The sequence below is a fragment of the Cavia porcellus genome, unplaced genomic scaffold, assembly GCF_034190915.1.
Source record: "Cavia porcellus strain 051 isolate PalLab524CR breed Dunkin Hartley unplaced genomic scaffold, mCavPor4.1 scaffold_3, whole genome shotgun sequence".
Taxonomy (NCBI): Eukaryota; Metazoa; Chordata; class Mammalia; order Rodentia; family Caviidae; genus Cavia; species Cavia porcellus.
Window position 1 is genome coordinate 113474720 of NW_026947486.1, and position 17598 is coordinate 113492317.

The 17598-nt window shown below is 36.5% G+C and overlaps 1 protein-coding gene across 4 annotated transcripts in view; it reads left to right on the plus strand.

Annotated features, from left to right (window-relative positions):
* Fmr1 (fragile X messenger ribonucleoprotein 1) overlaps positions 1-6256 on the plus strand; it is a 37249-nt gene extending 30993 nt beyond the window's left edge. For 2 of the 4 annotated variants that reach the window (XM_063246496.1, XM_063246497.1), the window contains 3 exons: positions 991-1098; positions 1634-1716; positions 3869-6256. In XM_063246496.1, the coding sequence (XP_063102566.1) occupies positions 991-1098; positions 1634-1716; positions 3869-3979 (302 nt within the window). In that variant the 3' untranslated portion in view covers positions 3980-6256. Of the gene's footprint in view, positions 1-915; positions 1099-1633; positions 1717-3868 lie in introns of all 4 variants that reach the window. The other 2 variants (XM_063246494.1, XM_063246495.1) reach the window with 2 other exon arrangements.
* The last annotated feature ends 11342 nt before the right edge of the window (positions 6257-17598 follow it).

Sequence of the window (17598 nt, forward strand, 5' to 3'; positions counted from 1 at the left end):
GCATTTCAAGAAGGATCTCTTTAAGATGGAAAAGCCTTCAGGATCCACAGAAATGAAGCAGTTTTGGTGAAACTATAATTGGTCATTAACTCCCACAGAGGAAGAGGGAGAGGGGGAGCAGTAGAGAGAGGTAGTAGAGTTAATGTTCTGGAGTTGGGGAGAGACAACTATTCCTAAGCCTTAACTTTGGACTAACCCCTAACTCCTCTCCCAACAATGTTCTTTTTACCAATGAATTGACCTCATCAGGGAGCTCTTTTCTCTCGCTCGCATTCCCTATATCATTCACCCCCCTGAGGCATAGCTATCATTTTTTATAGTAATCTTCTATTAATGATTAGTTACTTCAGTGGGAGTAGGAGGGAAGGTTGTGGACCAAACACCAGGCAAAACATATACCATTGTTTTGAAATAACCAGTTCCACAAGACGCTCTTCCCAGGGACAGATGCCACAGTAGCCTTCATTGCCACCCTTTCAGAGGTCACCAAATGTATATATTCTCCTCTGTCCTTTGGCCAAATCTTGTTAAAAGCTCTTTATAGAAGTTTAGCTGGCTATCCTATTTAAAGTTGACTTTTTAACAGATAACTTTTCCTCCAGAGAACACAGATGTTTAAAGGAGCACAGCTGTTTAAAGACAAGGTACTTTCAGTTTTGAACTTAGGTTGTTAATAAAACACCTTTTTGTTAAAAAATGAGAACCCAAACTGTGTGTAACTAAAATTACCTCAAATATTGCGAAGCCCTTCATATTGAATATAAATTTGTTTTTATTAAGTTGAAGGTGATAATACTCTTTGTGGGCTTCTAAATTGGGAAGTGTTCAGTTACCCCTGAAACGTCTCTGGAAGCTTCTGTTAACCTTTTTTTTTTTAAAGTCAGACAATGGTATATAACTTTTAACTCTCGATAGGAACTAATTCTGAAGCATCAAATGCTTCTGAAACAGAATCTGACCACAGAGACGAACTCAGTGATTGGTCATTAGCTCCAACAGAGGAAGAGAGGGAGAGCTTCCTGCGCAGAGGAGACGGGCGGCGACGTGGCGGGGGAGGAAGAGGACAGGGAGGAAGAGGACGAGGAGGAGGCTTCAAAGGTACGGTGGCTTTCGTTATTGACCACTAAAGGTGAATTCTAACAGTTAGCTAAAGTCCCATGAAAAATCGTGGTGATACAGTGAAGCTTATCACGGTCCCATCTCTCTTGTTTTGTGTTCATCATCATAGGAAAGTATCTGTTTTTTGTATCGAAACAGTATTAGTCTTCACAGTTTGTGCTGAATAAGCATTGATAAACTGGTTCTCAGTATCTTTGGGGAGTATAATCAGCGTCTGTTTCTCAACTCAGATCGATTTATTGATACCAAAGTACAGTGCCTTCAGGATATTTTCTGTTTCTTGATTAAGAGATTATTAACCCTTACGTAACAGGCATCAGTAAATCAGGGATGGTGAACCTTTTAAAGCATACAAATATGCTGCTGCAGCATGCCTGTCATAGGCTCACCACCACTGCTAGCTATTAAGTTTTAGTTTCTATAGTTGATCTAAAAAGAGAATGTGGGACGATAGCATTTCCAGTAAATGTTTTAGAATCAGTAACAGTTGAACCTTTTAAAAACATTCCTGTAGGAAATGACGATCACCCCCGAACAGATAATCGTCCACGTAATCCGCGAGAGGCTAAAGGAAGAACGGCTGATGGATCTCTTCAGGTAAAACTTATGTGCCTCTGGCTAGGTTTATTTTAAATTGTGTTCAAGAGTTGGAAATTTTGGTGTGTGTGAAATATTTTCCCTTCAACATCACAGTTGCAGGCAGTCTTAGTCTTTTGTGACATGTATACACGTGAGAGGATTTCCCTAGAGGATGTAATCTATATATATATATATATATGTGACAACTTTGTCAGCCACATTATGATTATAATATCACATTGGTGGACTCTCATATCTCAAGAAAAGGAATTTTTTGAAATGTACTATCCTGTAGATACCTTCATCTCTGAATTGCAGGGAGTAGGTATTCTCTGTGAGTGAGAAGTAAGGAAAACATGACTCTTTTACAAGGAACAGTTGTGACAGACAGGGCTTACATTAGTATTCCTATGAGATTGAGATTAGTCAGATGTTTATTTACAGCCAGGATTCTGAGGATACTTGTCAAGCAGTCATTGCTGGTGCTAAACCTATTGTTAAATAATTTTAAAATTACTTAACAAAGATGTCTGGAGGACATCCAGACATCTTTGTTAAGTGTTTCATATATGTTGTTATTTAACCTAATCTTACAGTAGCCCAGAGAGGTAAGAAGTTTTATTATTGTGTGTTGTAGAGAGTAAACTGAAGTTTCAGTCCTTTGCCCACAGTCATTTAGCAGCATATATTGCAGTGGTTTCCAAAAGGTGTCTGATTCATAGGACCTATGTTCTTTTCTGCTTTATGTGTAACTTACAAGACTTAAGTAGAGTTCCTTCCTGACTATAGATTGTTTTAAAACCAATTATCATGATTACTGATAGAGAGTTAAGACAAAAACTTCATGGTAGAACAATGATAGGCTATTCCTTATCATTCATAGTAGCTCTGATTAATGGTTAACTACTGATGGTTTCTGTAGGACCAGCATAGAAAACCCTTAGAGCAAGATTTTTAGAAGTGGTAAAATATCATCTATATATGTCATTTTCAATGATGCAAAATATTTCTGTACGGTTCTATCATTGCTTGCTTAAACTGACATGCTTCGTGAACTTGGCAGTTATCATATTGTTTGAAAGGATGTATATTTCTAACAAAATACTGAGTGAGAAAAGATTGTATTTTCTATGTAGGTATGAAAGTAGAGACAAAGTACAGAACCCTTAACAATTAAACACTTAACATACATGAATCCACCACTTTCAACATTCTTTGAAAGTGCAACCATTTTGAGATGCTTTTAGCTTTTGTACTTGAAGCATATAATGCCGTCAATGTCTTCCTTCTGGTACAACATCCTCTTAGAAATATTTGGTGTTGCCACTTAAAATATTTTGTAACTCTTAGAACATATTTCAAATTGCATTAATTTTTCCACTGTTTTAGGATAATAGTTTTCATACATTTTTTTAGATTTTCCTCTGCTATTCTGTTCATCAGAGTTAAGTTATAGGATCACCTGCATTGCCTTACTCAAATACAAGTTACTAGAAAGCAACGCTCATATTTTTCCTCTATGAAACAATTGTAGAGCTCACTTAAAATACTGAGCAACGTACCTATAATAGACATACAGGTGTGAAATAAAGGCTAATAACTGAGCTAGTTGATGTTATCTTGGTAAAGCTAGCATAGAAAAACATTTTGGGTCTGTCGTCCTGGCTTTCACAGTCATTGAAGATTAACATGATTTTTAGTTCTAGTGCTATCATGAAATATATTAGGCTATATGTGTATATGCTATGCTGTATACTTTAAATATAGCATGTATATTTTCTGGTAATCAGTAATAATGTCTTAGCTGCTTGTTTCTCACTGTTTCGGTCTGTTTAGAAGAAGACATGGAAGGATTATGAGTTTTTCTCTTAACTTTGCATACAGTGAGATGACCAGTTTGTTCCAGTTAAAGAAGTAGTATTTTAAGTCAGAAGCCAAATTAAAGATGTAACTTTAATGTCTTATAGTTCTTCGGTTCTCATCTCCATTTCCCCTTTTAACTTGTGGAATTCATACTTCAAGCTTGGAATTTACACTTCAGGCTTACATTTCTTGTCAGGCCACTTACAGATTACAATAGGATATGGTCTGTGTATATGACAACTATAAGTTGTTTTAGATCAGAGTTGACTGCAATAATAAAAGGAGTGTCCACACTAAAACATTACAGAATACCTCCAGTGAAGGTAACCGGCTGCGCACGGGTAAAGATCGTAACCAGAAGAAGGAGAAGCCAGACAGCGTGGATGGTCAGCAACCACTCGTGAATGGAGTACCCTAAACTGCATAATTCTGAAGTTACTTTTCCTATACCATTTCCGTAATTCTTATTCCATATTAGAAAACTTTGTTAGGCCAAAGACAAATAGTAGGCAAGGTGGCACAGGGCATGAAATGAAACACAAATTCTGATAAGAAGAAAACTTTTTTTTGGTATTGGCCAATAAGCATCAATTTTTCAGATTTGCACAAAATGACCTTGAAATTTAAAATACTGCTTTTAAATATACTTAGCACTTCAGGGCAGGATTTTACCTTTCTTTTTTTAAAAGTACTGAGCAGTGATATTCTTTGTTAATTTGGACCATTTTCAACATTTGGTGATAACTCACCAGTACATTTCAAGCTTTCTGAATAAATAGCATTTGTGGTAATCATACTAGACTTCTATTTTCAATCTCTCATAGAAGTCTCCATGAAATGCTATACCATTTCATGTCCTGTGTCGGTTTATGTTTTGGTCCACTATTCCAGTATTTTAGTGGGCCCTGAAATGTTTGTGATGTGACATTTGTCATTTTCATTAGCAAAAAAAAAGTTGTATGATCTGTGCCTTTTTTATATCTTGGCAGGTAGGAATATTATATTTGGATGCAGAGTTCAGGGAAGATGAGTTGGAAACACTAAATGTTAAAGATGTAGCAAACCCTGTCAAACATTAGTACTTTATAGAAGAATGCATGCTTTCCATATTTTTTCCTTACTTAAACATCAGGTTAGGCAGTGTAAAGAATAGAACTTGTTTTTGTTTTTGTTTTGTTGCACTGAAGTTTGACAAATAGTGTTATCGAAAGGGATGTGTAATTTTTCTTTATAGACAGGAGAGAAGAAATAACTATCTTTTCATTTGAGAGAGGCTGAAATGTTTTCAACTAGGAGCCAATCTTCCTGGTCGAAAGTTAGTAGGATATGCCTGCTCTTTGGCCTGATGACCAGTTTTAACGTAGAGCCTTTTTAATTTTGTCCTCCCCAAGTTTTGTGAGGTTTTTCATGTTTTAGGTTCAGTTTTATTTTGGGGAGAGAAGGTCATTTTCATGTACACATAATAATCCTGTGAAGTACAGGTACTTTCTTTGTCTGAGAAATATTGGAAGCAGGTTCAATGTTTTGTAAACTTTGAAATATGGAGATCTAATGTATAAGTAGAATGGAAAAACAAACTAGGATTGGTTAACAAACAATATCTTTTTTTTTCTTAATTTTTTTAATGTGTTGGGTTTTGGTTTTTTTGTTTTGTTTGACTTTTTTATGAATGAAATTTAATGAGGAAAAATATGTGAAGGACCTTCACCCTAAGATGTTATATTTTTCTTAAAATTAACTCCACGTAGGGGTACCACTGAATCTGTACAGAGCCGTACAAACCGAAGTTCTGCCTCTGATATATTTTGTGAATTTGTTTCTTTGAATTTTCATTTTACAGTTACTTTTCCTTGCATACAAATAAGCATATAAAATGGCAACAAACTGCACATGATTTCACAAATATTAAAAAGTCTTTTAAAAGTATTGCCAAACATTAATGTTAATTTCTAGTTATTTATTCTGAGAATGTATAGTATTTGCAAAAAGAAATTGGTACCTTGCACACATCATCTGTAAGCTGTTTGGTTTAAAAATACTGTAGATAATTAACCAAGGTAGAATGACCTTGTAATGTAACTGCTCTTGGGCAATATTCTGTACATATTAGCGACAACAGATTGGATTTTATGTTGACATTTGTTTGGTTATAGTGCAATATATTTTGTATGCAAGCAGTTTCAATAAAGTTTGATCTTCCTCTGCTAAATTGATGTTCACGCAATCCTTACAAATGATTGCTTTTAAAATTTTAAGGTAGGAAAAGAAATCTATAGAAAGTGTTCTGTTACAAAATGTAACTGTTACCTTTGGAAATTTCACATGTCATAGGAAGTTAGCCGTTATATACCAACTTTCAAGATCTTAATCTTGTTTAATAAGGTGAAAAATCAACAAAATGGTACAGAAACACAATGTACCGTTACAATATGCACTAAGTCTCTTTTTTACAAAGGCTGAATTCAGCAAGGCGCTAACTTGCTTAAATGTGAATTACTAACTTCTAAAACTGTAATTTGATTCACATGTTTTCAAATGGAGTTGGAGTTGATTCATATGATATTTGTGTGCTAAACGTGTATGTTTTTCAGTTCAAAGTCATGTTTTTAAAATCTTATTAAAGTTTCAAAAATCTGGATTGTTTATCTAGATGTAAATTTTTATTAAAAAGTTGCACTTATGAAAACACAAAAAATCAGTCTGACAGATGTTTACTCCTGGTTTTACATTTCTATATGGAAAAATTTTTATGTGGGAGGGGGAAGGGAGTTATCTTGCGAAGCAAATGTGTGGTTGCAAATGATTATTTTCATGCCCTTAAAATACAAAAATGAAAACACTTGAAAAAATTTCCTCCATTTCCTCAGTTACAAAGTTTTAATACATTAATTGCATAGGCTGCTAATTAAACCACATCAAGTATACATCAAGTATACATTCCTGTCTGCCCACACAAAACCATACACTATCATTTGGAAAATATTAAGTGTGTATATAGTTTTAGAAAAAAACCTTGATGTCAACATCTTACTAATAAAATTTAGAGAGAATGTCTAGGAATTGGCCGTTGTGGCACTTCAAGAAGCTGAAATGTAGCTCAGTCTGTAGCTTTAAAACCAGTGCAAGTAGAAGGCAGCAGTGTCAGTTCTACTGGGTCAGGGATATGGGTGGGTCGCATAAGCACCTGCCTGGCAAGTGCAAGGTCCTGTGTTCAATTCCTGATACCAAAACAAACAACAAAAAGAATTCAAGATAGTTCAGACAGTCTCATTCACATTGGTGGTTTTCAGAGAAATGCCTGTTTTCTGCTCTATTGTTGAGCTTTCCCTAGCTGGCACAGTCAGTGGTGTGTAGGGAGAAAATAACTTGGTTACATTATCCTTGTTTCACAGTAGTTTTCAGCATTACACAGGGATAGCCTGTTGATAGTAGCTGGCTTAACATTCAGCTTAGCTCACTCAGAGGCATTTCTCCTATCTGATCATAGTCTTGGAGATCCTGCTCGTTTGCAATGTAGTGCCTCTTAGAGTCAATAAACTGGCGTTACCTGTATGGAGCCAGTTTCTATTACAAGGCCATAAATGGTATCTGATAATCAGTTATTCTGAAATAACCATTACCAGGTGCTACTTTGATTACTCAGAAGGCTTACTTATTGCCAGAATTTAAATGTGGAGCATCTTTTTCTGGGGCAGTTTTTAAAGTTTTCTTTAATTTTTCTCAGAACTTTACACAGTCTGAGAATATCCTTTATTTTTAATATGTTAAGGAGTTTTATGGTTGTGAAGGCCTTTGAAAATTTCACTTACTAAATGTTTCAAGACTAAGCTTCAAAATTGAATGCCTAAAGGTTTCCTCCCAGTGTCTGTATATATTACAGAAGTAGATTGAAAATTGGGAAACTAAGTGTCAAGGTGGTGACAAGGAATCCTGGTAATTAGAGTTTATTATCATTCAGTATCATACAGAATTTAAGTGGTTTATGCTGAGAGAGACAAAAGTATTGTTTTCAGGTATAAAGTTCTTTTGATAAATAGTAAGACATCTTTATCAAATTTCTCTGTGGAGATCGGGACCTATAAGGTACTGCTCTTTTGTCGAGGAATAGTGCTAGTGCAAAGGAATCTGTCACTGAATTTGTCAGTGCAGCATCACCAAAGCAGTAGAAAGGTGACTGGGGCAGAGAACAGCTCTGTAACACCAGATAAATCACTTCACCTCTCTCATTTGTAGTTTTTTTCATAGATTAAGTGATTGCTAAGAGTCCTAACTCCAGAGTTGTTTATGCATTAATAAAGTAATTCATGTTTTTATTATAGAGACAGCTATGGATAGTAAGTTGTGGCAAAGAGTCACCTTTTTTGTTTGGTTTTCTTACTTGTATGTACAGCAGACATTTGATAAGCTTGTAGACACAGAGATTATATTAGTGGGAAAGTTCTGAGTTGGTGGGCACTTCCAGCATATGGTATTTCAGTGAGCAAAACCACATTGGAGGAAACACAGCCTAAATTGGCTGGAATGAAGTCATTATAGGACTTCTAAGGTGGTGTGAAATCTAACAAGACAGGAGTTAGCCAAGACCATGAGTGTGGAGTGATTGACCTAGGCAGGGAAAAACCCAGTGTATTCAGGAAGTTTCCAGTATGCTGGAGATTTAGAATTTAAAGAGTGAGGAGATACTGTCATGAAGAGTGCTGTGTTGAAGCTGGACTTTCGTGAACCTCAGAAGAGCTTTAAACAATCAGATTTACACTTAAGTATGGAGTGTTGAACAGGATGGGCACACAGTAAACACCAGGGGTCCCTCCCAAGTTGCCAGGGAACCCACTGACTGCCTCTAAACCCAACTTCTGGCCCAATAATGACTTCAGTACGTTTAGTGCAGATTCTTCCACAAGGTCATGGGCGCTAGCAGCCAACATTCCCAGACAACTGTTACAACCTGGTGTCTGAACTCAGCCCCTGACTTGATTCTCCATATGGAACGTGCTCTCAGGCTTGCTTTGTGGAAAGATAGATGCATCAGGAATACCCTTTTGGAAGTACAGCCAGCATCGTCCCGACATTAGCATGGGAAAATGGCATCCTCATGCTTTTTCTTACCCTTTGCTAATAAGTTTGCCTCATTAAAATATCTTTCTTCATATGGCACTGCGCAGGATGCCTTAACATTGCCACATCTCAGATGGTCCCCACCACAATACAGACTACTTGCTTGTAGCCTTTTGGAAACTATAAAAGATATCAGATGGCACTGTATCCTGGATGCACAACATCTCTTCTCAACTGGTGGCAGGAAACCTGTCTGGGCTAAAATCACTGGTGAGCATTCAGTCATGGTGCTTCTTTCCGAAAGCCCCTTTGGAGTTGAGCAAGGTGAGACAGTTTGATCCGTTGGCATTCTCTTAGAGGTCTACAAGCCAGGAAGTTGGGAGAAAAAAGCTCTTGGAGCAGTTGTTACAACCCAACCTTTAGATTTGAGACTTGTCAGGCACTGTGCCACCTGGGGCTTTTGGGGAAAATTAACAGCTTGTGGGCCTTCAGTGCATTAACATACTCTCAGCAGTGGTCACTGGAGTCGCTTTAGGCTCAAATTGTATGAAGCGACATCCATGAAGTAAGTGAAGCCCAACTGTAAGCATTTAGGCTTTAGTGCTGCATTCTTTTTGCCAAATCAATTAGACAGACCAGTAGGGAGGCAACAGATGTGACTCCACTGTTACTGAATTGGACACTCATGGAAATCAGGTTCACAGCCATCAACAGGAGACTTTCTGAGATGCTGATTGCAAGGTGGAACAAAACTACTGAGCTAAGAGCTGCTTTAAGACATCTTTGGTGTTTTAACATAGATGAAAACTCTGGTCATCTGGAATAATTGACCAAATCAACTTGGTTCCAAGAATCCTGGAAATGTTGACAGGATCATACACAAGGACATTTCTAACTTTGTGACAGTGTAAAGCCTGAGATAATTCTTTGGACTTGATTTATGCCCCACCTAAAAGGGGACAATGAAATAATGGGCCCTGAGAAAGTGCAGACTTTCTTCCAAGGCTGCTTCAGGCAATGCATTATGGCTCTGGGTCTTGAACAAAAGGATTGCTAGGTAAGGAGATAGATGGAAAAGGTACAGAGGCTGATAGACTGGTAATCAGTCCAAATCACTCAGGCCTAGGAGAACCTGTGGACTCTAGAAGCAAACAGCTGATTTTAGCAGGCACTAAGGAGCTTTGATGCCATTAGGTCCTGCGTGGGAAGGCTCACTTTGGAGATGGAGGCCCTTAACTCCACTTCCTGGCCGCAGAAATTGGGGGATTATTCTTTAGTTTCTGTATAGAATATTATTTTTGATAGGGCTCTCATTGAATGTATAGATGGCATATTTGATTGATTGATTGTCTTTTTGAGACAGAGTCTCACTATGCAGTTCAGGCTGGCCTTGGGCGCACGTTGTAGCCCAGGCTGGTCTCAAATGTGCAACAATCCTCCTGCCTCAGCCTCCCAAGTGCTAGGATTAAGGAGTGCGCCACCATGCCTGGCAGATGACCTATTTTAAAAATGAGTAAAAGACAGACATTTCTGAGAAGACATTCAAATGGCTAGCGATTACATGGAAAACATCATCACTAAATATCAGGGAAATGCAAATGAAAGCCACAATGACATAATCACCTCACCCCAATAAGGACAATGTATAGGCTTTCTTTTCTCTAGTACAAGATACCTGACAGCCGAAACTTAAAAGGAGGACAGGTTTATTTTGGCTCAGGTACAGAAATAGCCATGGTTGGCTGGCTGCCAGGCACAAACGGACGAGCGTGGCAGAGGAAACTACTCAACTCATGGTATCCAGGACGCAAAGCACAGGGTAAGAGGAAGGTGTCCAGGAATATTGTCCTCAAGGCTGCACCACTATGAATCTTTCCTCTAACCCTCCAATTTGTATCCACCTCCTCATAACCAATTCAGCATAAAATTAGTGCCTTCAAAATTGTATTACCTCTCTAGAAAGTCTCAGTGCAGTCAAGTTGAGAATTAAATCAACTGGCACAAATGACTTATCAAAAAAAGATAATATTGACTACTATAATGAAAAGCCCTTATGAATTTGATGAGAACATAAATGAATACAGTCATTTTAGAAAACATTACATGGAAGTTGAACTAAAAATTGAACTGTGTGATCCAGCAATCCCATTACAGAGTCTGTACTGAAAAGAAATGAAATGAGTATATGGAAAAAGATACCTGTACTTCCATGTGTACTGCAGCACTACTCAATATCCAAGAACTGGCATCAACCAAGCCTGCTGTGTGTTTGGAGAAGGATCTTGAGGAGGAATCTAAGACATTCCTCAATACATAATAACCAAAGTATATCATTAATGGTTGGGCAAGAACATCCCATGATGTTAATGGCATCTTGTTAGCGATTCTCACAAAGGAAGCTGTTCTAATACATGTTCTCTAAGCACAACTGTACATAGATGTGTAGGCCCCCAATGAGGATAGAGACCAGAGCCAAGGCACTCAAGTGTGTAAGAGCTACATACATAAGTAGCAGCTCAAATTGAAACTCCACAGTCTAATAAAGAAAAATTTTGGCACTACCTACAAAAGAAAGGAGGCTTATGGCCCACTTGGTCTCTGTGGTATTAGGAACAGCACATTCCATGCCTAGTGATGTCATTCCATCCTGTGCACTAAAGTCATATTTGAAGGAGACTCCTACAGCAAACTTCACAAGCATTGCAAAGTATGACTGAAAATTATAGTGAATGTTTGCATTTTTCAAAAATGTTATTACAGTAAAAGACACAGTGCCACTAATCCTCCTCAAAATCTTCCCCCTCACTTCAAACACTTGTTTCATCATTCCCAATTTCGTAACCAGTTCTGAAAGACTTCTTTCATGAGTGTCTAGTTGGCACTGTTGTGACTGCCTGGATATCCTGAATCGATTCAAATCAACCTTTTGTGGCCACATTAACTAGGAAAGTGCAAGAGGTCTCGCCAAAGCTGGTAAATAAGGTGAATGAGGACACCTCATATTTTTAATTTGACAAACCATAAACATTTGATTAATGGGGTGATCAAAAATTCAGTGAATATTTGAATTAGAAAATGTTACAAAAAAGACATTGCTATTCTGAAGATACTCCTTTCTTGCTTCAGTCTTCATTGTTCTTGGCAATGCACCTTTTACTGTAATAAGTTTTTGAAATGTAAACATTCATGATAGTATTTAACCACCACTTATACCATAAAACTACATACTGCCACCCAACCTTTCTGATCCCTTGAAATTATGTGTCTGCTTTTTAGCCTCACATCTGATGCATCTAGCAACAAGACTCATTGGGTGAGTAATCTCTCTGCTGCTGGATGAAATGTGTTTTAAACAATAATTACTGTCATATAAAGCCCTGGCTGAGACTGATTGTCTCACTGAAGGAAAAAGTATGGCTGTGATCCAACATTACCAACCTGCAGTGAGTTAATTGAACCACGTACCCTGAGTGTGTCAGTGAGGGTCCAGTCTGGAAGACAGAAGTCACAGAAGCAATTTAATTTTTTTTTCAAATTGATAGATATGCTTTTATCATGTACATCATGATATTATGAGGTATATGTACATATTGTGGTATGGTTAAACATAGCCAATCAACTTTATATACTTACTATTTTTGTGTGAGAGCATGTAGCATGCACTATACATATTTCAAGAGTATAATATATCATTAGTTATCTTTGGTGTGCAATAGATCTCTTGAAAATTAGTCTGCCAGTGTAACTCTTTAAGTATGTACCCTTTGACCAACTTTTCCTAATTTACCCCTCTTGATGCTCTCTATAGCCTCTGGTGACCACTTTTCTATTTCTATAAGCTCAATGATTCTAGATTCCACATAAGAGCAATCATGCAGCACTTTGCTCTGTATGTCTAGCTTACTTCACTTAACAGGTCCACCATTTTCACAAATCTCATTCCAAAAAAGGTGTTTGTTCCTTTTTAAGGCTTAACAACACTCTGCAATGCATACATTTTCTTTCACTGCCCTTCACTAGTGGATGTATACTTAGAGTAAAGTGGAACCACAAAAGACCCAAATAGCCAAAGAAATCTTGAGGCTAAGGTAGAAAGTTGGAGGCATCACACAATCTGACTTAAAAATACAGTATAAAGCAATTATAAACAAAAGCCATAGTGCTAGCATAAAAACAAATAGACCAATGGTACAGAATAGAGAGCCGCAAAACATACCCAGTAATTTACCAAAGCAGCCCAAACACAACCTCGGGAAAGGACAATATTTGATAGATTATTTAGGAGAAACTATTATCACTGTGTATAAAAGTGAAATTAGATACCCCATATACAAAAATCAACTCAAAATGGATAAAATCCTTAAATCTAAGATCCAAAACTATGAAACTACTAAAATTAAATGGAATTAAATATCCATAATATTTATATGGACAAGGATTTTTTAATAAAATCTCAAAAATACAGGACACAAAAGCTAAAATGTACAAATGCAATTACATCAACCCAAAAGCTTCTGCACAGCAAAGAAAATTACTGAAAAGAGTGATGAGACAACTTATAGAACAGTAGAAAATATTTGTGAACTATACATCTGACAGTTAATATCAAAAGTATGTAAGGAACTCAATAACAGTATAACCACACCAGTCATTTTAACAGAGTTTAAAAATTGGGTAAAAGATAGTAAAGGACTAAAAATAAAAATGCACAACAAGAACAAACACTGAGGTAAATACAAAAATAGGATACCATTTGAGGCCTCAAGGAAACAAAAGAAAGAAGTTAGGAAGATGAGAACCCAAAAGCTCAAAGAAGAAACCACAGACCTGCAGAAAAGAGCACTATTGGTTGGTATGGTTGGTATCCTCATAATTTGGGAGGCAGACCTGTGAAGCTGCGACCTACACCACAGAGCAGGCAGTGCTAACTAGCTGTCTGATGCTGGTATCTGAAGAAATGTGGCGAGGCTGGTTCAAAGAATGAGGGGTAAAAATCTGGAAACTGGATTCAAATTCTAATGATGCAAACTGCTCCTACCAGAGTGAAGAACCATCACCTTTTAGCCTCCTAGAACCCTTTATTGCCAAAGAAGAAATATGATATACAGAGCCCCAAGCTCAGCATCACAGAGCAAAATGTAGAAGGTAGCTTGGAACTGAGAGCTACTTGGTAGGCTAAAGAAATGTAAGATGGAAATGGTGTGTTCCAATTGGTAGTCAATCCAACTATGAGAATAGATGGGTACCCACTCATAGGTACTGAGATGGCTACTGGCTCAATAGGCGCCTCAATTTCCAGACTTGGAACCTTACAAAAAGCCTGTCTCACCCAAGAGATGGCATTCTTCCACCCTGAACAAGTCCGATAGACTATTAAGCCATTGGTTATAATGGCGCTGGCATCAACTGGAGCTTTTGGCTACAAAGCATTCTGCTCCTTTTTAAAAAAAATGTATTTAAAGAGAAAAACAAAACAGAAAAAAGGGTAGAAATACAGAATTTTAAAAAAAAGTAAGAAATCACTAGTTGATAAATTACATATTGTCCTCTTAGAAATAGTTGTTCAAGTTATAAAATTAAAGCATACTAAAGTGGATATTCAAACAGTGAGAATGCAAACAGTTCTGTTCAATGATCCAACAAAAACTTAGTATAATGGTTATCATTCCTACACACTTAAACATACATGAAGTTATATCCTTTAGAGCACATTCTTTTCCTCTTTTTTATAATAGCAATTACACATTTTGGGTTTTAATACTCACACAGTTATTATTTTTACACTAGAGTCACAATGTGATATTTATAAATGTGATTCTTATTTATTTCACTTATGAGGATAGTCTCAAGTTGTCTCCATTTACATATGAAGGCCTCAGGATCATCCTTTTTATAGCTGAGCAAAATTCTATAATTTTAAAGTAAAATATTGTAAAAAAAAATACCACATTTTTCATCCAGTGTGTGGTTGATGGGCACCTTGGTTGTTTCCAAGATTTAGCTATTACAAATTGTGCTGCTATGAACAAGGCTGCACATATGTCACTGTGATATGACCTTTTCAGTTTTCCTGGGAAAATACCCAGGAGGAGAATAGCTGGATTGAATGGAACTTTCAATCCTAGTCTTCGGAGAAACCTCCATACTGATTTCCATAGTGGCCGCACTAGTCTACACTCCCACCAACAGTGAAGCAGTGTTCCTTTTTCCCCACAGCCTTGCCAACGTTTGTTATTGGTTGATTTCTTGATGACAGCTATTCTTTCCAAAATGGGAAGAAATCTCAGTGCTGTTTTAATTTGCATTTCTCAAATGACCAGTGATATTGAACATTTTTTCATATATTTATTTGCCATTTGTGTATCTTCATCTGAGAACTGTGTTCATCTCAGATGCCCGTGTTTGGAGAGGGTCTTTGAATTTAGGGGGCTTGATGTTTTTTCAATTCTTTATATGTTCTGGATGTAAGTACTGTGTATGAGGGGTTGTTGGCTATAATTTTTTCCCATTCTGTGGGTTTTCTTTTCACTCTGTTGGAGATTTCTTTTGAAGTGCAAAAACCTGTCAATAATATGAGATCCCAGTTGTTGATTCTTTAAAATGATTCCTGTGCAGTTTGCGTTTTGTTCATGAATTCTCTGCCTACCCGTGTCTCCAAGACTTCTACCTACTTTGTATTCCAGTAAATTTAGTGTTTCTGTTTTAATATTTATGTCTTTGACCCATTTAGACTTTAGTTTTGTGCATAGTGATAGGCATGGATCTAGTTTCAGTCTTTGGCATGTGGAGAACCAGTTTTCCAACACCATTTATTAGAGAGGCTATCCTTCTTCCCAGTGAACATGTTTAGCCCCTTTGTCAAATATCAGGTGGCTGAGTGTCTTTGTAGTAGCATTTGCATCTTCTAATCTGTTCCATTGATCCTCAGGTCTATTTCTTTGCCAGTACCATGCTGATTTTATCAATGTGGCTTTGTAGTATAGGTTCAAGTCAGGAATTGAGATGCCTCCTGCCTTGCCTTTGTTGCCCAGTGTTGCCTTTGCTATTCTTGCTTTCTTCTGTTCCCAAACGAATTTTAGGAGTGTTTTCTCTAGATCTGTGAGGTAAGTTAATGGTATTTTGATTGGAATTGCATTAAAACTGTATAACAGTTTTGGGAGTATGACCATTTTCACAGAGTTAGTTCTTCCTAGCCAAGAGCAAGGAATATCCTTCCATTTTCTAATATCTTCTTCAATCTCCTTTTTTAGCATAGCATAATTTTAAGCATATAGGTCTTTTACATTCTTAGGTTGATTCTCAAGTATTTCATTTTTTAGACGCTCTTGTGAAGGGTGACATTTCCACAGTTTCTTTCTCGGTGAGGTTTTTGTTTGTGTACAGGAATGCTATTGATTTTTGAGTGTTGACTGTATCCAGCTATACTGCTGAATTTATTACCTCTAGTATTCTTTTAATGGAGTCTTTTTGGGTCTTCTATATAGAGTATCATATCATTTGCAAATAGTGATAATTTAACTTCTTCCTTTCTTATCTTTATTCCTTTTATTTCTTTCTATTGTCTTATTGCTCTGGCTAGTATTTCCAGAACTATATTGAGTAGGAGTGGTGATAATGGACATCCTTGTCTTTTTTTCTGATTTTAAAGTGAAAGCTTTCAGTTTTTGTTCATTTAGTATAATGTTGGCTGTTGGTTTGTCATAGATAGCCTTTATGAGATTCAGATAGATACCATGTATTCTGAGTTTCTGAAGGTTTTTTTTTTAAATCGTGAACATGTGTTGGACTTTATTGAAAGCATTTTCTGCATCTATTGAGATGATCATGTGGTTTTTGTTTTTGGCTCTGTTGATGTGGTGTATTACATTTATTGATTTGCATACGTTAAACTATCCCTGCATTCTTGGAATAAATCCCACATGTTTGTGGGGTGTACTCTTGATAATTTGCTGCATCCTATTTGCCATTATTATATTAAGAATATTTGCATCAATATTCATTAGTGAGATTGGCCTATAGTTCTCCTTTTTGGTTGATTTTTTCTCTAGTTTTGTTATCAGAGTAATACTTGCCTCCTGGAATGATTTAGGGAGGATTGCTTCCTTTTCAACTTTCAACATTTAAGAATTTAAGTAGTATTGGCATCAAATCTTCTTTAAATTTCTTGTAGAATTCAGCCTGAATCCATCAGAACCTGGGCCTTTCTTTGTTGGTAAGTATTTAATTATGTTTTTAAATTCAGTAGCTGATATTGGGTTATTCAAAATTGCTATATCTTCTTGATTGAGCTTTGGTAGTTCATATGTTTCTAGAAATCTGTCCATTTCCTCTCTGTTTTACACTCTATGTGAGTAGAAATTTTCAAAGTAGGTATTCATGATCTTTTGAATTTCTATGAGATCTGTAGTAATTTTGCTCTTTTCAGTCCTTATTGTGTGAATTTGGGTTTTTTCTTTCTTTTTCTTGATAAGGTTAGCTAGAGGTTTGTCAGTTTTGTTTGTTTTCTCAAAAAACCAGCTTTTGGATTCATTAATTCCTTGTATTTTTTTTTAGTTTCAATTGCATTGATTTCTGCTGTAATCTTAACAATTTCCTCTCTTCTATGAGCTTTGGGTTTAACTTGCTCTTCTTTTTCTAGAAGCTTTAAATGAAACATTAGGTGGATTTTTGTGCTCGTTGTTTTCTTGATATGACTATTACTATATATTTCCCTCTTAAGACCACTTTCCTTGCATCCCACAGATTACAATATGTTGTTTCCACATTTTCATTGAATTGTAGGTATTGCTTTATTTCTTCTTTAATTTCATCATTAACCCACTAGTTGTTCAGAAGGTTGTTGTTTAATTTCTATGTATTTATGCAGGTTTTGCAATTTCTTTTGCCATTAATTTCCAATTTCAGTGTGCTATGGTCAGATATTACACATGGGATAATTTCAATATATTTGCATTTACTTAAGAATGTTTTATGAGTTAATAT